The sequence below is a fragment of the Pteropus alecto genome, unplaced genomic scaffold (genome assembly GCF_000325575.1).
Source record: "Pteropus alecto unplaced genomic scaffold, ASM32557v1 scaffold39, whole genome shotgun sequence".
NCBI lineage: Eukaryota > Metazoa > Chordata > Mammalia > Chiroptera > Pteropodidae > Pteropus > Pteropus alecto.
The window spans coordinates 22520-45121 of record NW_006443568.1 but is presented as its reverse complement, the minus strand read 5'-3'; the positions used below and the strand labels follow the sequence as shown (position 1 = coordinate 45121).

At 40.5% G+C, this 22602-nt stretch overlaps 1 protein-coding gene across 2 annotated transcripts in view; it reads left to right on the top strand.

Moving 5' to 3' along the window:
* Positions 1-22602, top strand: part of MACF1 (microtubule-actin crosslinking factor 1) — a 208887-nt gene that overhangs the window by 173112 nt on the left and 13173 nt on the right. Inside the window, exons 18-39 of one of the 2 annotated variants that reach the window (XM_025041356.1) lie at positions 28-129; positions 739-840; positions 930-1103; positions 1199-1354; positions 1498-1695; positions 2239-2367; positions 3071-3244; positions 4813-4968; positions 5071-5277; positions 5419-5538; positions 5956-6125; positions 7189-7348; positions 8154-8348; positions 8694-8822; positions 9689-9832; positions 10301-10489; positions 12920-13040; positions 13601-13764; positions 15128-15290; positions 16475-16629; positions 17511-17585; positions 20433-20450. In XM_025041356.1, the coding sequence (XP_024897124.1) occupies positions 28-129; positions 739-840; positions 930-1103; positions 1199-1354; positions 1498-1695; positions 2239-2367; positions 3071-3244; positions 4813-4968; positions 5071-5277; positions 5419-5538; positions 5956-6125; positions 7189-7348; positions 8154-8348; positions 8694-8822; positions 9689-9832; positions 10301-10489; positions 12920-13040; positions 13601-13764; positions 15128-15290; positions 16475-16629; positions 17511-17585; positions 20433-20450 (3201 nt within the window). The remainder of the gene's footprint in view (positions 1-27; positions 130-738; positions 841-929; positions 1104-1198; positions 1355-1497; positions 1696-2238; positions 2368-3070; positions 3245-4812; positions 4969-5070; positions 5278-5418; positions 5539-5955; positions 6126-7188; positions 7349-8153; positions 8349-8693; positions 8823-9688; positions 9833-10300; positions 10490-12919; positions 13041-13600; positions 13765-15127; positions 15291-16474; positions 16630-17510; positions 17586-20432; positions 20451-22602) is intronic. The other variant, XM_025041357.1, reaches the window with a different exon arrangement.

Here is a 22602-nt window from a genome sequence, read left to right as displayed (position 1 = left end):
TAATTAAAGAATCTGTTTTTCCCCTAGATGAATAATGCCTGGGAGAACTTAAACAAAACATGGAAAGAGAGGCTAGAAAAGCTTGAGGATGCCATGCAAGCTGCTGTGCAATATCAGGATACTCTTCAGGTGAGAAACCATAAGGTGATCACCACAGAAATAACAGGTTCTGTGTTGGCATATTCTGAATCCAGCATGAGAATGGACCACCTTTACAAGGACCACAACATTCTCAAGCCTAAAACAACCTGTTTCTGTATTTCTAGCCAGTTTCCGACTTCTAAGTGTAAAAAGTACTGATACCCAAATTTCTACCCTTGTTGCCATGTTTTTCATCATCTTGTGTTCATCGTAGTTATCCTCATGGTGGGTATGCAGTGAAGATGGCCTTGCTGTGAAAATCATTGCCTGCGAGAGGTTCCAAACCCAGGTTATCTTGAAGCACAACCTGGCACAGTAGCTTTGGCACATTATGAGCTTGCTAGCTGACCATGAGAGATGTTAACTTTTATTCACATTTAGTTTTTTCAGATTATAGTTTATTTTGGATATTATCTCAATAATGTTGCCTTTATTCTTAAATCCCCATATTAATGGAATAAATTACCTCTGCCTTTCACCTAAAAACAAACAGCACATGGTACTTTATCTCTGATAAATAAGCAGAAATAATGCTAATTCTCTCCTGACTCCTTACGTTTTTGTTTTTTTGACTGCTTATTTGTATTTTTATTTTAGGCTATGTTTGACTGGCTAGATAACACTGTGATTAAACTCTGCACCATGCCCCCTGTCGGCACTGACCTCAACACTGTTAAAGATCAGTTAAATGAAATGAAGGTTTGTATCTGGGAATGGCTTTTGAAGAAGGTTTGCTTCTTTATAGTTTTTAAAGACTTGGTTGGATGCTAACATTATGTTTTCGATAGGAGTTCAAAGTGGAAGTTTACCAACAGCAAATCGAAATGGAAAAGCTCAATCACCAGGGCGAACTGATGTTAAAGAAAGCTACTGATGAAACAGACAGAGACATTATACGAGAACCATTGACGGAACTCAAACACCTCTGGGAGAACCTAGGTGAAAAAATTGCCCACAGACAGGTAAAGCAAATGGCGGCGTACATAAATGGACTACTACCTGCTGTTTTCTAATTTTCTAACAATGTCTTGTTCTCTTTATATTTTTTTCTGAGTAGCATAAGCTAGAAGGTGCTCTCTTGGCCCTTGGCCAGTTCCAGCATGCCTTAGAAGAACTAATGAGTTGGCTGATTCACACCGAAGAGTTGTTAGATGCTCAGAGACCAATAAGTGGAGATCCAAAAGTCATTGAAGTTGAGCTCGCGAAGCACCATGTAAGTATTTTTATTTTTCATCTCTAAGCCTATTGGTTTGAGACCAGGTATTGCCACCAGAGGTCTTTTGATAATACGTGTACCTACAGAACCAGGTTTGAGGTTATCTGTAGAGATAAATTATGTTTTTCAACATTCTTTAGGTTCTAAAAAATGATGTTTTGGCGCATCAAGCCACAGTGGAAACAGTCAACAAAGCTGGCAATGAACTACTGGAGTCTAGTGCTGGAGATGATGCCAGCAGCTTAAGGAGCCGTTTGGAAACTATGAACCAGTGTTGGGAGTCAGTGTTACAAAAAACAGAGGAGAGGGAGCAGCAGCTTCAGTCGACACTGCAGCAGGTACGTGCATCGTCCCAGTTAGGTAAGGAGAGCTGGGCACATAGCAACATTCAGAAGAAAGCCTAAATCAACAAAAGGAAAGCTATTTGGGATGGAGCCCCCTGTGTCTAGAGAGGAAGGTCATTTCTGTGCTAGAACTTTTCTGGAAAGAACAGCTTTTGATTTGATGGGTTTTGGGGAGACAGTATGTAGTCCAGTCTCTTTGTTTACTATTCAAAGTTAGTAGATCTTTGCTATAAAAAACCTTGTCCACAGATTCAGTTATCAAGTCAGGTCCCTCCGTATCCATATTCAACAGTACCTTAGTCAACCAGTTCAACTGTGTCAGACATCTGTAATATGTTACAGTGAGGTCTGAAAGATTCTGCTAGATTCTAAAAGTAAATAAATATATTGGCCCCATGCTAATCCAGTAACAGAGCAGCTCTGCCTGTGAGCAGCTCAGAACTTTTCCCTCAAGATAGATTATTCTTTTGGTCATTTAGAAAGTTTACTTTTGAAGCTAGAATCGACTGCTGACCTTGTTGTGTCTTTTATCAAAAGGCCCAGGGTTTCCACAGTGAAATTGAAGATTTCCTCTTGGAACTGACTAGAATGGAGACCCAACTTTCTGCATCTAAGCCCACAGGAGGACTTCCTGAAACTGCTAGGGAGCAGCTTGATACACATATGGTAATTGAGCAGAAGCATTTCATATTCAGTAGCTCCTTTCTGAGTTCACAAAAAGATATGTATCTGGGAGTCTACAAAGTAGTGCCTTTTTAGTGACAGTATAGTACAACCTTGCAGACTGCTGCCTATATGCAGGCTTTTAATACCCTACCACAGACAAGGGTATTGAAAGCCTATGGCGACAGGCTTCCACTGGTGACAAGGGAGAATTGGCTGGAAATACATTAGTGAGCTGGTAAATTTTGAGTTAGTTCGGTGGGCACAAGAATGTTGACTTGAAGTGAGAGCATCAAGAAGACAAATACACAACTCAGATGCAGTCGTACTTAAGAAAAAGACTACTTAGGTGGGATTTAGGGAAATTCAGTAGATACTAGCAATATTTTAAGAAAGTGGCTCAGAATAAAAAGCAACATAATTTCTAGGCAAGTCCTTCAGGAAAAGGAGAAATAAATTATTGGAGTCTATTTTTATAATCTCTGATCCTTAAAAAAATTGTTTACTTGGCAGCAGATTATTTTAATATTAAGGAATATTGGTGGGTTTCATTTCCTAATTGCTCAGCAGTTGAACTGAATCCAAAAGAAAGGATTTTAATCAAGACGAGACCTTCCTGGACTTTTCCATACTGTGCTCATAATCTGTATGTGGCCGTCTTTCAGGGAATTGGCATTATTGATACCTTTCCTGCCTTTTCTTGTAGGAACTTTATTCCCAGCTCAAAGCCAAGGAAGAGACTTATAATCAACTACTTGACAAGGGCAGGCTCATGCTTCTAAGCCGTGATGATTCTGGGTCTGGCTCAAAGACGGAACAGAGCGTAGCACTCCTGGAACAGAAGTGGCATGTGGTCAGCAGTAAGATGGAAGAAAGAAAGGTATCACCACAAAATACAGTGTAGTGCATGGTGTGCTTGGTGGTGGCATGTAATTACCATCTGGTTTCTATGAGGATTTTTTTAAGACTAGTATATTATACCAGAAGTTGCAGAATTGATAGTCTCGGAATTGCCTTTGTGCTAATCATCTTATCTTTTCTGCCGTTAAATTTCTATTTTCCATCCACACCAAGTTGCATTGATGATACTAGCTTCCGCCAATATTTGCCTGTATTCATTTTTTTTTTTTTTAGCATCTGCCAGTTAAGACATTATGTTCAATGGTGGACCCTGTATCCATTGCTAATCAGATTTGTGTTCCTACTTAAAAACAAGGTTATGTTGGAACTGGTGACTTAGGTTTGGGAGGGTGGGGACAGAGCATTCAGGTAGTATGACTAATAAATAATTCCATACAAGGAATTTGGATTCTAGTATAAGTATAGTATGCAAAGAATTGTACTAAAAATCAAGAGAGAAGTAAATTATGTGGCCTCTTCCCATTTCTTCAAAAGTCAAATTCTCTTCAAAAGAAAAGTGATTCGAGATCATTAATTTTCTACAATTTTTCTAACATAGGGTCTAGTAATTTTATTATACAGAGAATGGCTAGAGGACGTGGGTGTAAGGCTATGTTCTAATTCTTGGGACAGGCTGTTGCCTACAGTTCCTGCAGAATGTAGAACTAAGACTAATTAAAGAAACCAAGGCAGATTCTGGCTTAAAATCAGTTTCTAGAGGGTTTGCCCAGCAGTGGAGCATGTTGCCTCAAGATATACCCATCAATGGAACTGGTCAAGCAAAGGAGAGTTATTTCAGATTTCACAAGAACATTACATTTTGGGTTCACTAAAATCGTGTATTAAGTATGTGTGGTGCTATATTAAAGAATATATCAATAAAATGATGTGGAGGATTTCTTGCCATCTAACTTGGCAATATATTCCTTAGCATTTCTATAATAGATTTGAGGTAGATTTTATTTTTCCATGTGATGTATTTATATCGGACCTGTACATTATTGAAATATTTATTATTACCTTTTCTGTTCATAGCATAAGAGTAAGTTTCAGACCCAGACATTTTTAGGCGCCATATTTTCTGAAAACATTTAAACAGAGAGCACTGCCATGAGCATCATCTTTATAGTAAAGTACTTTTCATTTTGTTGTTTTTATGCCACAAAAAGAACATTAAAAGAAAATGAGACTTTGCCCAAACAAAGCAGGCTGCAGAACCTGTCACCACTAATGGGTCTGTTCACTTACTTACATGTTGAATAGTTTTATCCTATTCTTTAATGTCCTAGGAAGTAGGAAATAGCAGAGAAGGCAACTCAGCTGCAAATTGTGATCTTTCCTTTTTCATACAGTTGTTTTCAGCTTCAGACACTAAAGTGTCCCCTTCTTTGCAAACAAAGAATGTTTGGCAGTTGATTAAATGAGACTTCCTTTTTAGAGGTCGTTTCATTTGGTGTACAATTAACGCCTTTGTCCTTGAAGCTATAATTCCTGAATTTGGCACTTTTTCATTGTGTGTGTGTTGTGTGTGTTTTAATTAAAATTCAGTCAAAGCTGGAAGAGGCCCTCAACCTGGCAACGGAATTCCAGAATTCCCTGCAAGAATTTATCAACTGGCTCACTCTAGCAGAGCAGAATTTAAACATCGCTTCTCCTCCCAGCCTGATTCTAAACACTGTCCTTTCCCAGATAGAGGAGCACAAGGTAACTATGACACTATGATGTTGCCTTCCTTTTGAAAGGACTGGTTGAAAGAGATGCACCACTATCTTGTCTTCAGTTTTAAAAGCAATATTTTTGTCTCAGGTTTTTGCTAATGAAGTGAATGCTCATCGAGACCAGATCATTGAGCTGGATCAAACTGGCAATCAGTTAAAGTTCCTTAGCCAAAAGCAGGACGTTGTTCTGATCAAGAATTTGTTGGTTAGTGTCCAGTCTCGATGGGAGAAGGTTGTCCAGCGATCTATTGAAAGAGGGCGGTCACTAGATGATGCCAGGAAGCGAGCAAAACAAGTAAGTTATAAAAGAAAGATACTGATTTACTGAACAACCTTGGGCTACGTGTATTATTGAGTCTTTGGATTGGTTCACATAAAAGTGTTATATAGTTTGCATATTCTTTCCTGTTATAACTTATTTCTTACATAATTGTAGTTCCATGAAGCTTGGAAAAAACTGATTGACTGGCTAGAAGATGCAGAGAGTCACCTGGACTCAGAACTGGAGATATCCAATGACCCAGACAAAATTAAACTTCAGCTCTCTAAGCATAAGGTAAAGCAGTTTGTTTCTTTTAGGTCCAGAGCTTGGTATTCACTGAAGATTGTAGCTTGCTAAAAGTGAAAATCAGAGCTAGTCAAAAGAAAATTAATCGGTTAATGTTAAAAAGTCAAGATGATGAAGCCAGCATTCCGTTTTATATCTAGACAGTGTCTAACCATGACAATTGCTCATTTAAATAACAGTTCAAACAGTTAAAACTGTAGACTTTTAGAAATACGCAGTGCTGTATGTGGCATAAACACAAATTCGTAAATTCGTTAAGGATGAGCTCTTATTAGTTGTAGTTCAGGAAGTAGTGACATACTGTATCTAATTACCAACCTGAAAACACAAAAAAATTTTTTCTTTGTTCCAAATCAAGATGTCTTCTCACTTTAGCATGTGTTTTTCTTTTCTCTTTGGAAACAGGAATTTCAGAAAACTCTTGGTGGCAAACAGCCTGTATATGATACCACAATTAGAACTGGCAGAGCCCTGAAAGAAAAGACGTTGCTTTCTGATGACACTCAGAAACTTGACAACTTACTGGGAGAAGTCAGAGACAAATGGGATACTGTTTGTGGCAAGTCTGTGGAGAGGTGAGCATGAATGTCCCCTTCATGGGTCTGTGTATTATGCCAAAACTAAGAGACTGTTACTGGAGTCCATAAGTGGTAATAAAGCTAATGTGTCAGTAATAAGTTTTGTAGTATCTCAGTATCTCTAGTTAGTTCAATGAGAGTTATGAAATAATTTGAATAAAATATTAAAATTCTCTCATTTTAAACTTGATTCTATTGTATTAGGAAGAGAGAGACCAAAAATCAATAAAATCAAGCCAACCATAAAAGATCAGTAACTAAATCACTAATTTCTGATACTAGTACATCTCTCACTTAGGGCTCTCACCATGTGTTTGTGTTTGACACTATGCAAAGACTTGCATGTATTGTCTCATTTAACCATCACAATACCTGACCCGTACTGAGTAACTTCTACTGTGTATGTGCCTACTAATCATTTAACCCTCACAACAGCCACTATGGTGGTACCGTTATTCTCATCTTACAAATGAGGAAGTGGTCATAAAGAGGTTTCTTAACTCCCCAAGGTCACTCAGCTACTCAGAAGCAGAGCTGGGATTTGAAGCCATTCAGTTTGGTTCTAAAAGTAGTACTTTTATCCATTTCTACCCACTATGCTATGCTCAGTGTTATAGTAAGTATCTCTGTATTATTTGTACTCCCAATTTTTAGATGAGGTGACTGAGGTTCAAAGAGGTAAAGAAACATAAGTGATATAGACCTAGGAGTTGAACTCCTGGCTCCAAACCATTACCAAAGTCATCATCATCTCTACTGAAGTGGTATGAGGTAATGAACACAGACTGTGGTCATTAGGGTGTGTCCATATGTCAACTCGAAAGTGCCAGAAGGGCATCTATACCTGTCTCCTGCACTACGCTTTATCGATTCTAGAGAGTGGTTTGATTAAAAACGTCTAGGCATCTCTCTTACTCACTTTTTACTGTATTTCTAACCATTCCAACATGGAGGTTCCTCTCTATGTAGAATTCAAGCAGTATTCCCTTTCAGCAGCCAGAATTGTGGGCCTTTCATAAAAGAATCTCTAATAATGATAAGGTTTGTGTGCTTTTCTCAGGCAGCACAAGTTGGAGGAGGCCCTGCTGTTTTCAGGCCAGTTCATGGATGCTTTGCAGGCCTTGGTTGACTGGTTGTACAAGGTGGAGCCGCAGCTGGCTGAGGACCAGCCCGTGCATGGAGACCTCGATCTTGTCATGAACCTCATGGATGCCCATAAGGTAAGGGGTGAAATCTGGGCTGCATGGAGGGCACAGCCATTGTGACTTCCACCTGTGTGTGCCTTCTAGGGAAAGTTTGGGAAAGAAGGAAGCCTGAAAGAGCTTGGATCTCTGCTTGTCAGAGGGGGCGGCTTCTTGCTCTTTGTATTTAAACAAATTGCTGCAGGAATTCTACATTGGTCATAAAGAATTGACCAAAATTGGTTTGATTCCGACTTGGCAATGTGTAAACTTCACTTTGAGATTCTCCCACCCCCTTCCTGTTTGTATCTCTCAGTTGAGTCATGGAATGGATTTAAATTCAGGAGCCCCTTAAGATACCCATTTCCACTGACATCTAAAATGAAAACGAGTGCTTTTTTAACTCCTTCTCAACCTAACAAGCCCAGCACCATGCGCACCAGTATTTGGTGTAACCTACTCCTGTCGTGTTGAGCTGCATGATGTCTTTCTACTTTAGCAAAAAGCATTCAGTTTACCTTGAAATTAAATCATTTTCTTATTATGTGCATACATGTCCTTATTTAACTGTCACAATTCTGGAAATGTTGGTATAACATTATTCCTGCTTTACAGATTAGGAAACTGAGACTCCAGGTAAGCAACTTATCCAAAGTCACACTGCTTATATTTAGAGCCATCTTTTCTGGTTGAGTTTTCTTATGCATTGTCCTGCCTCCTTCTGTGCATAAGACACATGACTGGAACCTACCAAAGAACACTGAACTAAAAGATTACTCTCTTCGTGGGTTTCCTTCTTGGATTCAAACATTTCTCAAACTAATTCACCTGTTTTATTTTCTAGGTTTTCCAGAAGGAACTGGGAAAGCGAACAGGAACTGTTCAGGTACTGAAGCGGTCAGGCCGCGAGCTGATTGAGAATAGTCGCGATGACACCACGTGGGTGAAAGGGCAGCTCCAGGAACTGAGCACTCGCTGGGACACTGTGTGTAAACTCTCCGTCTCCAAACAAAGTCGGCTTGAGCAGGCCTTAAAACAGGTCAGAGACGTTAGAGGACAACCCCAGGGTGGGACTGAGCAGATTCATTCTAGTTTCTTTATTAGGATCAGTTCCAGCCCATCTCAAAAATGAACATAAAGTCAAACATTTATATTCTGAATGTTCTACAAGATTTTCACACTCGTTTATATTAGAGAAGTAACGAATTCAGTTGGTTTTCAAAGATTACAAATGAAAGACAACCTTTGTGGGGCTCTGATAGGTTCTTCAAATGTCTATGATGTACTAACAAATTCAGACCCAGATCCTTTCTATGGCATTCTCAGTGTCCAGGACATTGGCTGCGGAGAGAGAGGTTCAGTCTTTTGTGCTTGGTTATTTCAGGCAGAAGAGTTTCGGGACACAGTCCACATGCTGTTGGAATGGCTTTCAGAAGCAGAGCAAACACTTCGCTTTCGGGGAGCACTTCCTGATGACACAGAGGCCCTACAGTCTCTCATCGACACCCATAAGGTAACTCAGCCCCCAGGGTGCCCACCATGATGAGGGCTGACCACCCCCCCGCCCCGCCCCACTAAAGGAAAGCAGCTTTTGCTCGCAAACTTCAGATCTCATGTGCAAAGGAGCAGAACCAGAATGGGCCCAGCTTGTTGTAGGAATGAGAAGGAAATGACTGGTTTTTGTGACACCTTAAATATCATGATTCATTTGTTTTTACAAAACTAATATGTGTTGGTTTAAACAAGTCAAAGATCATAGTATTATATAAAGAAAAAACAGACTATTCCACCTTCTTTATTCCTCACCTGCACACAACTTTGTTGACTTTCTTTGTTGTTACTAGCTTCAGGCCTGACCAGCCCCCCTAGAACCTCTTACCAGGCTGCAGAATATGACGCAGTATCTGGGGCCTCAGTGTGTGACTATCCTAGTGTGGTGGGAAGTGTTCCCTTTTTAATTTTTCTTACCCACTGGGAGATTTCAATCTTGGTTTTGTCGTTGTATTCTTTGTAGGCAGTTTAAGAATATTATAGTGTTATTTATAGTTGTTATTTGTCAAAAATAGTACTACTTACACATACGGAAATGAATAAAAACAGAATTTTGAAGAGAGAAACTAATTCAGAATAGGAAAAGGGGCAAGCCCAGTGTCATCTGTAGCAGAGAAAGTTATTCTTGTATAAACCCTTCACTTTCTCATGTCTTTTAGAACTGAAAAGAAAATGCAAAGGACACCTAAATACAGGCATTTAGACGTCTGTGTCTATAAACACATGGAGGAAAAAATTGCACAGAAAATTTCCCCCCTCACAGTGTAAACTAACAGTTCTGCTAGAGTAGATTTCTTAAGTTTTTGTTTTCCAATCTTTTATGTTTAGGAATTCATGAAAAAAGTGGAAGAAAAGCGAGTGGATGTGAACACTGCAGTGACAATGGGAGAAGTCATCTTGGCTGTCTGCCATCCAGATTGCATCACTACCATCAAACACTGGATCACCATCATCCGGGCCCGCTTTGAGGAGGTATGTTCTCGGCTTTAGAGGAAGACTACATGTGCCTAATAAAATGATAAAATACTACAGAACTTCCTTTTTTCCCCCAGATACGGAATCTTTCAGTCACTGGGAAAACCTCAACAAGAATTAAGCTAGCATTTTAGTAATGGCTGTTTGCTTGGTAATGTGCAGAAATCTGGAAGACCAAGGGCCAGTGTAGCGATGTGTTAGTTGATGGCTTCCAGCGAACATGTTGTGAATTCTTCCTCTTTCCTCAGAAGTCTGGTTTAATAGGATATACTAGGTTTGATTTCAGAAGAGCTGCTTTCTTATTCCGTCTCTTAACCCAGCTCTGTCACTTGAGTAAGAGTGAAGTCTCTAGACTACTTGGATGGTCTTTCTCCTAAAAAGTCACTGTTAGGATCAGATGAAAAGGACTTGAAAAAAGCAAAAGGATGTGCTTGACTAAAATAGGCGATGGTTTCTCTTTCCCAGGTCCTGACATGGGCTAAGCAGCACCAGCAGCGTCTTGAAACAGCCCTGTCAGAACTGGTGGCTAACGCCGAGCTCTTGGAAGAACTTCTGGCGTGGATCCAGTGGGCAGAGACCACCCTCATCCAGCGGGATCAGGAGCCAATCCCTCAGAACATTGACCGAGTTAAAGCCCTTATTGCTGAGCATCAGGTATCTTTACCACATTGTGTGCTCACTGTTGTTTCCTGCGTTGCTTGTGGAGCCCATTTCCTTTGCTCTTTGTATCTTTTTCAAATTGCCGCTTAACACATCCCCACAGACTTACCAGCTTAAAACAACACAGTTATTTTCTCACAGTTTCTGTGGGGCAGGAGGAGTCTGGACATGAGTTTGCTGGTTCTTCTTAGGGTCTTATCAGGCCAAAAATAAGGTATCAGCCAGTGCTGCAGTTCTCATCCAGGCTCATTCAAGTTGTTGGCAGAATTCATTTCCTGTGGTTGTAGGGCTGATATCTCCATTTTCTTGCTGGCTGTTAGCCAGGAGTTGCTGTCAGCTCCTAGAGGCCGCCATCAGGTCTTTGCTACATGGGACTCACAGCGTGGCAGTTTAAGTCTTCAAAACCAGCAGGAGAAATGCCCCAGTCTGTTCTGACAGATCTTATATCATAAAATGTGATCAAGGGAGTGAGTGACTATCTCATCCTTTTCATAGGTGTTACCCACCCTCAAGGGGAGGGGATCACACAAGGCATATACAGCAGGAGTGGGAATCCTAGGGGCCGTCTCAGAAATCTGCCCACCACATCCTGTTTCTATTGACTTTTCTCTGAGCCAAGGTCCCATTAGTCTGTCTCCATTACTCCTGGGTTCAGAAAGAACTCTTGCATGAACTCAGAAATGGACCAAGACAACACATCAAGTTTAGGGTCTAAAACTAAACTGAAGGAAGAAAAACTCAGTTGAGCTGTCTTTACAGTATACCTTTAAGAGGCAAATGTGGTTTTTAACCATGATTATTTACATTGAATACGAGCATGTGTCTTGCTTAGTTATGCTATGGGCATACAGCTTTTTTCATGTATATAAATAATTTGCCTCATCAGTGAGACTTCCCTGTATTTCCTATCAAGTTTGCTTACATTGACACCTTCTCTCCTGACTAAGAAATTATCTTCTTTCAATTCAGGAACAATCCTTGATTCTGTTACCCGCTCTCTTCCTTGTGTCTTCAAGCTCTCCTATTTGCTTTCTTCTGAATCTGGTAGACATGTCTTGTCAATCCTGTATCCCCTTAAGTTACCCCCATTGTTTCCTCCTTTTCAGCTAAGCCTCTTGTTCCCTGTCTTCTACCCAGGCCCTTGTGGTCTGGCTCTCATATCCCGTCAGACCACTGACACTGTCCCAGTCACATCCCACTGGCTAAATCCAACAGATGCTTTTCAATCTTTGTCTTATTTTATGTGTAACATAGTTGCCTCTTCTTTCTCAAAACTCTTTTGACTTACGTGTCCTTCCATCTTATTTCCCTTCCATCTCGCTGTTTCTTATCAGTCTTCTTAGCTGGTTCTTCTCCCCTTACTCTCTTGTTAATATTGTTGTTCCCTGAAGTTCCATTCTTGACCCTCTTCTCACACCAACCTCAACCATCACCTGTAAATCAAAGACTTCTACATCTCTTTCCTTACTTCCAGCACCATGGTCTCCTAAAGTCCAGACATGCAGTAAACCAGGGATAGCTCTAAAACTCCATTTTATCCTTCCCTGATCCCGTCTCCCTTCCAAACCTGTCTCCTCTCACATCCACCCAGTCACCCAGCGTAGAAGCCTGTGATGTGTGAGACTCCTCCCTTTCCTATACTCTTCACATCTAGCCAGCCACTGGGTGTTATCTGTCCTACTTTCAAAATACCTCTTGGCTCCATCTTTCCTGCCCTGGTTCAGGCCCTCACCATATTTTGCATCTATTACTGCAGTAGTTTCCTACTTGTCCCCCACCATGCTCTACCTTCTACACTGAAGCCAGAGCAAAAGCACTAAACTAGATCTGATCATGTCTCTTCTGGATCAAAATCCTTCAGTTGCCCCCCATTGCTCCCAGAACAAAATCCCAATCCCTTAGTCTGACATAAAGCCTTTCTGCATCTTTCTCCTGCCCTCCCTCTTGCCACTTTGATGACAGCCTCGGCTCAGCCATTGATCAGAAGAACCCTGGCTCATTTCACTGTCAGGCTTCCCTGGGTCTGCCCACACTGTGCCCCCTCTGCTGGGACTGCCCTCCTCCCAGTCTTTGGCTAATTCTTCATTCCTCAGTACTCAGGTCAGGCACCAGCATCCAGGCAACCTCAGACTGCAGCATGCTTGTGCTAGGTCTTCCTTTGGCACTCACTGCTCTGACTTCCTGGTTTTCCTCACTCAGCTGTGAGCACCTTGAAGACAGAAGCCACATCTTATTCCTCCAGGTCTCCTGCACCTGATGAAGTGCCTTGCTCAATCGTGTTTTTTGAAATGAGTTGAGACAGTGTACAGTCGTCTGTCATAATTGGTCTCCTGTCACGGGTTTGGCCCTTGTTAGTAAGAAGTTGCCTGATTCCATCTTATTCCAAGAAAACTCTCAACTCTTTTTTCTGTTTGTGTTTAACAGACATTTATGGAGGAGATGACTCGCAAACAGCCTGATGTGGACCGGGTCACCAAGACGTACAAAAGGAAAAATATAGAGCCTTCCCATGGGCCTTTCATTGAGAAATCCCGCAGTGGCAGCAGTATGTTTCCAACCCACTGTGTTAGGATGCTTCGTTCCTGCTAGTTGAAGATGAGCACTTTCTAAATATCGATGTCTTTTCCTTTTCAAAAACCATATTGGATTTGAACTAAAATCTTTTTTGAAACTCACTTTTCTTATATTGACATATAGTAACTATACTCTATTTTGGGGGCTTAATATGAAATTTCATAAGCATTGTTTTGCAGTGCCCTTTTCATCGTTTTGGTCATCAGTGCTAGCTTTTTACATTTGGTTTGTACTAATTTAAGTGTAAACTAAATGAATCTCTAGAACCATTGCTTTTTTAGTTGATTTGACATTTCCTCCATTCACTGAGGTAGGATAGAATTGATTGAAAATAAGAAACAGGTACCTGTCGGCTGGGAGGAGAGTCAGTAGTTTTGAAAGTAATAAGCTTCTGTAGCTAAATATTGCTCCCGTGTTTCTTAGTTACTGACTGGGTATCATTCTGGAGCTCTCCTAAGTACATACATATGGCAGTTTCTCTTTGAACTGACGAAACCAACTTTTCTGATCTCGTGGTTATTTTCCTTTTAGGGAAGTCCTTGAGTCAGCCCACACCTCCTCCCATGCCAATCCTTTCACAAACTGAAGCGAAAAACCCGCGCATTAACCAGCTCTCTGCCCGCTGGCAGCAGGTGTGGCTGTTAGCACTAGAGCGTCAGCGAAAGCTGAACGATGCCTTGGATAGACTGGAGGAGGTAAGGTCCTGCTGGGCAGCCATCACTGAGGGGAAGTGACTTTATCAAAGACAGCCTTTCTGGAGCTATCTGAATATCACCTGTGTGTCTTGACGTACTCCTTCAGAAATGGGAACAGACCAGTGTGAGCCAGTACTCTATCCTTCAGGCCCCGTAGGAGAAAAGACAGCCGTGAGTAAACCACTCACAACAAAATAGGCCACAGCACCTGGTTGTGAAAAGCAAGCAACCAGTCCTGTGACCCACACCCCCTCAGCACCTGTTTGTGGTCAGGAATCGGGACCATAACTTTGCAAAGTGACCTCTAGCTGTGGAGCTTATCACAAAAATGACCACGATAGTGCCCTTTAGGTAAAAGCTATAAGCTACACAATTATGAAATAAGAGTAATTTTTTATATTCTTGCTATTCTGTTAGTCTTCACTAGATTATGAAAAGCAAATATATTTTGAAGTATCAAAAGCAGTCTAAAAAACATAGTACCACATTTCCTAGTTTCTAAAGTAAACCTCTAATATCTTATATTTTTCATTTGTGCATATCAAAGCAGCTTTGCCCAGAAGTGAGTGTTCTGTGTTTTTTGTTGTTATTTCTGTAGGTCAGTTGAGCTTTAAGCATATTTGGTTTTTGGCTTTTTCTTTTTTCCCCATTCCTTCCAACTTTGGAGTTTGAAAGACCAGGGGAAAAACTGCTGCACTGTTTAAGTCATTCTGAGTCAGTATCACTAACATAATCCAAATAGCTAAATATTGCCTTGCCTACATCATGGCCTGCTGTTGTCTGTAAAAGCCAAATGTTTAACATGGAGGTCGGATGGGCAGTTTGCCCTCTCTGGGGCCATTCCAAAGAAACATGCTTGCATGCAGGGTTGGATTCTTAATGCCTCTAGCCAGAACTCTCATCTCAGAAAGTGGTGGGAAACATGGAGCCTCCTCACATGGGCCTCTCTGTGTGAGCACAGTTCCTTCCAAAATCACGTAAGTGAGGAGTGCTAATAAGCACATCTGTTCTGGGGTAGAATCCATTCCCTTACATTTAGGAGGGTGAGCCTTTTGAAAAAGTGCAGAGGGAAAGCAAGGCTGACTCCCCACCCATTCTTGTTCTCCGTGCTCCGTATTTCCCATGGTGGTTGTTCAGTTGCTGTTTTTCCTGCTGCTCCATTATACCACAGCTCTTGTAATTGTGGCTTTAAGTGAAGGAGCCAGAGTGTTCCTTCACAAAAGAGGCAGCACGTGGATGTCATTGCTGGTGCCCCTCCAGAAGGCCTGCATAGCTTTACGGAGTGTCTGAAAGTTTTAGTGTGCTCTGGGCAGGTCTGAGGGCTGTACAATGGGTCATGTTGACACCTCCAATTTCTGTCTAGTTGAAAGAGTTTGCCAACTTTGACTTTGATGTCTGGAGGAAAAAGTATATGCGTTGGATGAATCACAAAAAGTCTCGGGTGATGGATTTCTTCCGGCGGATTGACAAGGACCAGGATGGGAAGATAACACGTCAGGAGTTTATCGATGGCATTCTAGCATCCAGTGAGTCCAGTCATAATTCCAAACACAGTCACACCTAGGTTCCTTATTTTTAAGAAGCAGACTTTAATCTGGTTAAACAGTCCTTTTGAAGTTAAAACTGTAGTCTTTGGAAAGAAATGTAACTGCTTACTAAAATTAGTCTATTGTTTTCATGGAGAGAATAACCTCATTTTACTGAGAATAAAAAAAAGCAGGTCTTGTTTGACACATTGTGGCAAGCAAAACATATTTGAGGTATAAATAAGGAGCTAACTTTTGTGAATGATGACATTCTAAGTAAAATGTTTGAAAAAATTAAGTTTTTCATTAGATCAGTTTCTGGCATCTATATAACAGCTTACAAAGTATATGATCTCATTTATTTTTGCCAAAAGGAATAATTGAGGCGTAAAGTAGTTAAGTGTTTTGCCAGGATCACAAAGCACATCCCGCAGCTGTACTGCTACTTTAAATGGAAGTAGTAAAGGAAAGGTCTGTCTGTGGAGGTGGTATTTGAGCTGAGGCCTAGATGATGAGAAAGGATCCAGCCACCTCAAGATTTGAGAGAAGAGAGGCAGAAAGAACGGCAGATACAAAGTGCTGAGAGTAGGAATGAACTTGGCAAGTTCTAGGCATGGAAAGGTTAACATGACTGGAAAAGGTAGGAGATAAAGTTGGAAGGATAGGCTACAGCTTAATGCAGAGCCTCATAGGCCATGGTGAAGCATTTAGATTTTATTCTAGAGATAGTGGGACAATGGGCAGCCACCAGAGGGTTTCAGCTGAGAGACAATATAATCTGATTTATAGTTTAAATAAAACTGTAAATATTAACCTTCTTTGGAAAGCAATTTGTTGAGAATCTAAGGCAATTATCAGAAAAAAAAACTTTATCCTATTCCGAATTGTCATTATTCTGAAATAATCTAATAGTAGAGTGGTTAAATAAATTCTTAAGTTGAGTGTTAGTGATATTATGTTTATGCCTTTTGGTATATCTGAAATATTACCTTTTTTTAATTGCATTTGGAACAAGCAGAAATTTTAGTGAGTAGTCTGTCTTCTAAGTTTTCTAAAGTAGAGCATGTTTTGCTTTTCAGAAAAAAAATCATGACAAATGTTTTTTCTTTCAAGTATTTATATAACCACCAACCAACCAAGTAAGCCCTCTTAGTTAATGTTCCAATGTGATTAACTTTCTCCAGAGTTCCCTACTACCAAGTTAGAGATGATGGCTGTCGCTGACATTTTTGACCGAGATGGAGATGGCTACATTGATTACTATGAATTTGTGGCTGCTCTTCATCCCAACAAAGATGCTTATCGACCAACAACCGATGCAGATAAAATTGAAGATGAGGTATGAGAAATAATTGTATCTTGAGTACATTTTTGACCATAGGTTTCTACTGTCTTGAGTTTGGTCGAATGTTTTTGCTATATCAGCCCTGCGACTTATCTGTTGGGAGGTGATTGTTTGGAGTTCTATTTGGGGGTCCCCTTTTGGATGGCATTGCTGGCTGTTATACTCTAGCTCAGTCTAAATGAATTCTCATTCAAGTGAGTGACATCTGTATGGTGCTTTACAGTTTGCAGAGAACCTTCCAGGTTCACCTCTCAGTCCTGAGCATCCTGACTTAGGATTCTGGGGGAAGTTGGGGGAAGTGGATCTTCAAATGTAGCATTTAAGGGGTGAAATATAATGTTTAAGATGCTATGTACCCCCCAAGCTTTCTGCCTAGTTAAGAACTATATATACCACATTGAAAACAGCAAATTGATTAGAAGCACATAAAGATCCCAGGATCTGTTGATCCAGAAAGGAGAAGCAGCAGGGCATGTCTTGGGAGTGGCCTAGAACTCCCCAGGACTGACTTCTGGGGAATCTTGGACTCCTTGGTTGAAATTTAAATCAGTTTATAATTTGTCTTATTAGTTGATTTTGATGCGTGCATATTAATACATAACTCTGAAAGAATTTTGAAGCAAGATGGAAGAATGCATTTTATAGTTACTTGAGAATTTCTTATACTTTTTCCCTCTGGATGCCGTCAGTATTCCAGTTAGTAAGAACAATGTGTTTTAATTCAGAATAGAAGTTAAATGTGTGTGCCAAGAGCCTGAAATGCCTTAAAAATATATAATGAATAGCTTTTCTGTTTACATGTAAAAATCTGTGTTTCTTTGAAGAAGTATTACTTTACCCTTTACATTTTTTTTGTTTATGTTCACAACTAATAGGTCACAAGACAAGTGGCTCAATGCAAATGTGCAAAAAGGTTTCAGGTGGAGCAAATTGGAGAGAATAAATACCGGGTAAGGAAGAGCAAAGCAGTCCTTTGTGGTAGTCACTCCACCCACATGTCCCTTACAGGTGAAAGCAACCTGACACACAGCAGACTCGATGATTCCACCTTGCTTCCCATGCTGGTGATTGGAAGACCAGAGCCAGTGGGACATGAGATAGGGTCATTCTTTGGCCTTTGTGTCTATGGATTCCAACTTTTAGGTGTTGTGTTGGGCTAAGCTTAGTGCCCTAACATAGGTCCATCTGAAAAAGTGTGCCATATCTAGCTAACAGTAGCTTATACTTGAATTCAGTATAGGAGACATTTCAGAGTTTTGTCTTTACTGGTGACTAAAGTCTTTAGAGAAATGAAGACACCTCTACTGTAAGATAAGGAAGCAGTTATCTAATGACTGATCATAACTTGTTAACTGACCAAAGAGTTGGTCATTATGAGCCTGGGCTCAGAGAGGGCCAGAGGAACTGTGTCAAGGCCCCAAGGAACGCTCTGCCTACACTGAGCTGGGCTACAAAAGGTCTGGATGCACCGTGTGGTGCCGGGCTCAGTAGTCTTTCCTGGAAGCCCTGCTGAGTGCGGCCATAACTGACAGTGAACTATGCTGTGTTTAGCTTTTTTTAGGACCAGAGTCAGGACATAGGAGAGGTCTGCAACAGGGCTCCTAAAATATATTCAGCAGCTCATCAGGTGTTCTCTGAAGTCCTAAGGAAAATCTAGGATTGGCAAAGAGGATTTGATTTAAATGGCCATGTCAGATTACAGTTACCAGCACCAGGTTAGAAACAGGAAAAAACTAGATTCCATTAGTATATCGAAAATGTCTTCAAAGTACACCAAAAGCTCACGGTGCTACTCTTAGCTGAGGTGTGTTGGCTAACTCTGCCTTGGACCAGCTCAGTGCATTTAGTTAATAAAGCTCCAAGCAGTCTTTTGCTTGCTTATTGAGTTTTATTTGCTGGGGATTTTTTAATTACCTATGAGAGAAATGAGTTAATAAGAGTGACATAGAATGGAAAAGTTAGGTCTTAATTTGTATAACCACATCCCTGTGGCAGGAGGTTGGTAAGAATATGATTAGCATGTGTCATTATGCTTGAAGACTGGTAACATGTTTACATATTTTCATTCCATAGTTTTAATTTGATAAAATGTTCTTTTTTTTTTTTTTCCTTCCTTTTCTCCGATGTCTTGGGAGTGGCCTAGAACTCCCCAGGACTGACTTCTGGGGAATCTTGGACTCCTTGGTTGAAATTTAAATCAGTTTATAATTTGTCTTATTAGTTGATTTTGATGCGTGCATATTAATACATAACTCTGAAAGAATTTTGAAGCAAGATGGAAGAATGCATTTTATAGTTACTTGAGAATTTCTTATACTTTTTCCCTCTGGATGCCGTCAGTATTCCAGTTAGTAAGAACAATGTGTTTTAATTCAGAATAGAAGTTAAATGTGTGTGCCAAGAGCCTGAAATGCCTTAAAAATATATAATGAATAGCTTTTCTGTTTACATGTAAAAATCTGTGTTTCTTTGAAGAAGTATTACTTTACCCTTTACATTTTTTTTGTTTATGTTCACAACTAATAGGTCACAAGACAAGTGGCTCAATGCAAATGTGCAAAAAGGTTTCAGGTGGAGCAAATTGGAGAGAATAAATACCGGGTAAGGAAGAGCAAAGCAGTCCTTTGTGGTAGTCACTCCACCCACATGTCCCTTACAGGTGAAAGCAACCTGACACACAGCAGACTCGATGATTCCACCTTGCTTCCCATGCTGGTGATTGGAAGACCAGAGCCAGTGGGACATGAGATAGGGTCATTCTTTGGCCTTTGTGTCTATGGATTCCAACTTTCAGGTGTTGTGTTGGGCTAAGCTTAGTGCCCTAACATAGGTCCATCTGAAAAAGTGTGCCATATCTAGCTAACAGTAGCTTATACTTGAATTCAGTATAGGAGACGTTTCAGAGTTTTGTCTTTACTGGTGACTAAAGTCTTTAGAGAAATGAAGACACCTCTACTGTAAGATAAGGAAGCAGTTATCTAATGACTGATCATAACTTGTTAACTGACCAAAGAGTTGGTCATTATGAGCCTGGGCTCAGAGAGGGCCAGAGGAACTGTGTCAAGGCCCCAAGGAACGCTCTGCCTACACTGAGCTGGGCTACAAAAGGTCTGGATGCACCGTGTGGTGCCGGGCTCAGTAGTCTTTCCTGGAAGCCCTGCTGAGTGCGGCCATAACTGACAGTGAACTATGCTGTGTTTAGCTTTTTTTAGGACCAGAGTCAGGACATAGGAGAGGTCTGCAACAGGGCTCCTAAAATATATTCAGCAGCTCATCAGGTGTTCTCTGAAGTCCTAAGGAAAATCTAGGATTGGCAAAGAGGATTTGATTTAAATGGCCATGTCAGATTACAGTTACCAGCACCAGGTTAGAAATAGGAAAAAACTAGATTCCATTAGTATATCGAAAATGTCTTCAAAGTACACCAAAAGCTCACGGTGCTACTCTTAGCTGAGGTGTGTTGGCTAACTCTGCCTTGGACCAGCTCAGTGCATTTAGTTAATAAAGCTCCAAGCAGTCTTTTGCTTGCTTATTGAGTTTTATTTGCTGGGGATTTTTTAATTACCTATGAGAGAAATGAGTTAATAAGAGTGACATAGAATGGAAAAGTTAGGTCTTAATTTGTATAACCACATCCCTGTGGCAGGAGGTTGGTAAGAATATGATTAGCATGTGTCATTATGCTTGAAGACTGGTAACATGTTTACATATTTTCATTCCATAGTTTTAATTTGATAAAATGTTCTTTTTTTTTTTTTTCCTTCCTTTTCTCCGTCCTTTACTCTTACTGTCTGTAGTTCTTCCTCGGCAATCAGGTACAGTGTGCCTTGCAACATTCTCCTTGGTGGAAGTGGTCTGTGTAGCTAATGCTGCCTGTTCTTTGCTGTGGGGAGAGGATGTAATCTGAAGCATGCCTGCATCACATATGGTTGTCTTACCAAGTAGAGAAACTGCTAACAGGGCTACTGTTATAGAGCTGTCTTAGCAGCAGAAGGATATGTCTATTTTTTTTTAAAGAGATGAAATTTTCCATTCAGTTAGATTGGCTAAAGACGATGATGATATTATGCTGAACTGAGTTATAAGTAATATGGTTCAGGAGAAATTGAAGCTGTGGTATCAGTCTATCCTTCTAAAAAGAGCCTGGTCTTGTACTTCTGTGTTGGAAGTCAATACCAGATAGCACACTTCTGATTTATACCAAAGTCTTTTGATAGTTAATACAAATTTTATAATGTACACTAAGTTAAAAAGCCTTGGGGTAAATACTGTCTGTTTAAATACCTTATTAATATTAATAATATTAACACTTATTTGGTACTTATAAGGTACTAGAGAAGTATAGTGTGGAAATTGTAATTGGCCCTGGCCTGAAGTTTGCTGATTATGCCCGCCAGCCAAAATCTAATGAGATCAGATTAGACTTGCAGAAAGATTGAATGCCTTTGACTCCACTTGGTAACACTAACCTTTCAGATCTTTTTGAGGGCTCTGGGGTCCTGTGTCTTCAAATGGAAGGAAGTTGCATGAGTAAAATTTGTCTTGTGATATGAAATCAGAAACACCAAGTTGATTTGAGGCCTTTGGCCACCATTAAATTCCAGGCGCTATAATAATCACTTGCTACAGTAACCTTCTAGGCCAGTGGGGAGAACAGGATAGAAAGAAACTAAAGACAAGAATAGTGAAGTTTGATTTAAATAAATCATTGCATAAGAGTGCCAAGTAGTACCTAGAAGATGTAACCGTTTGCCGATGACTGCATGCAGGTACCAAGGGCCCCTTCGAAGCGGCACTGATGCCCTTCCCTACTGTTCTGTTGACCAGCAGAGGGTTAGATGAGTTGGCTCCATTGTTGGGAACAGAATTATGAAATTTATTTTATACGTGAAACATCTGAGGCCTAAAGGGTCACATGCCAACAGTCACACAGCTAATACAACCACTGCAAAAACTCATGTCATTGCAAGGGAAATTCCATTTAAGAGAAGGAAACAAGGTGCTGTTCTAACTCAGACTTTGTTCTGAGCTCTGCCTCACTGACAACCCAGCTCTGCCAGTTTTGTTCATGTCCCCATTTTTAGAGCTGCTGTAACCCCTTCCACCACTTATCACTCTGTCCTCAGCTTCCCCAGCCGCTTGGGCTACTGGCTTGGGTCAAACCTCCTTTTCCCCGTAGCTCAGCAGAAACAAATTAGAATCTTTCAGAGGGAGCTTTAGTAAGAAATTAAAGAGAAAAAGAATGGAATATATGGAGTAATTCTAAAGACTGAAAATAAATTACAAGGCACAGTAATGTAAGAATAAAGTATATCTTGGGGTTTCTTCCTGACTCACCCTGGAACACATAGGCCCTTATTTCCTTCCTCTCCTCACCTGTCTGGCTAGAACTCTGAATTGAGTCAGGCCATTACTGCCCTTGGGTCTGGTGGAATCCTCAATTCCTCCCAAAGGGTCTCCCCATTTTCACTCATTGGGCCAGTGTCTGAGGGAGACTCCTGAAGAAGCCAGAGGGGCAGCTTCCTTCCCAGGACAGGACGTTTATTCCCTCACATCTCGGTCCCCACTGCAGTGCTCCTCACACTACACCATGCTATTGCTGTGGTCACCTTGTATAAAAACTTGAAAACTGTATGGGATGAAAGATATGGGACTCTTTATTTTCAAAGTAAAGTTTTGGGAAGGGGGATATTTATTTAGTCACCTTACCTATATAAACTGCACTTAAGTCAGTGCAATGTAATACATTCCTTTCTGACATTTTAGGTTTTTGTGCATTATTTCAAAGTTATGATTTTTCTTTATAACTTTGAAAATCCTAATGAAGTGATTAAATAATCCCTTTCCCTCCTCTCCCCCCAACATTTTCCTTGAATTAAATAACTTTAGGAATGCTATTTCTCCAACAGTTCGATTTTTGTTTTGGAATCTCAGCATAATTCTCTTTTGTTGTCTTATAGTTTATTT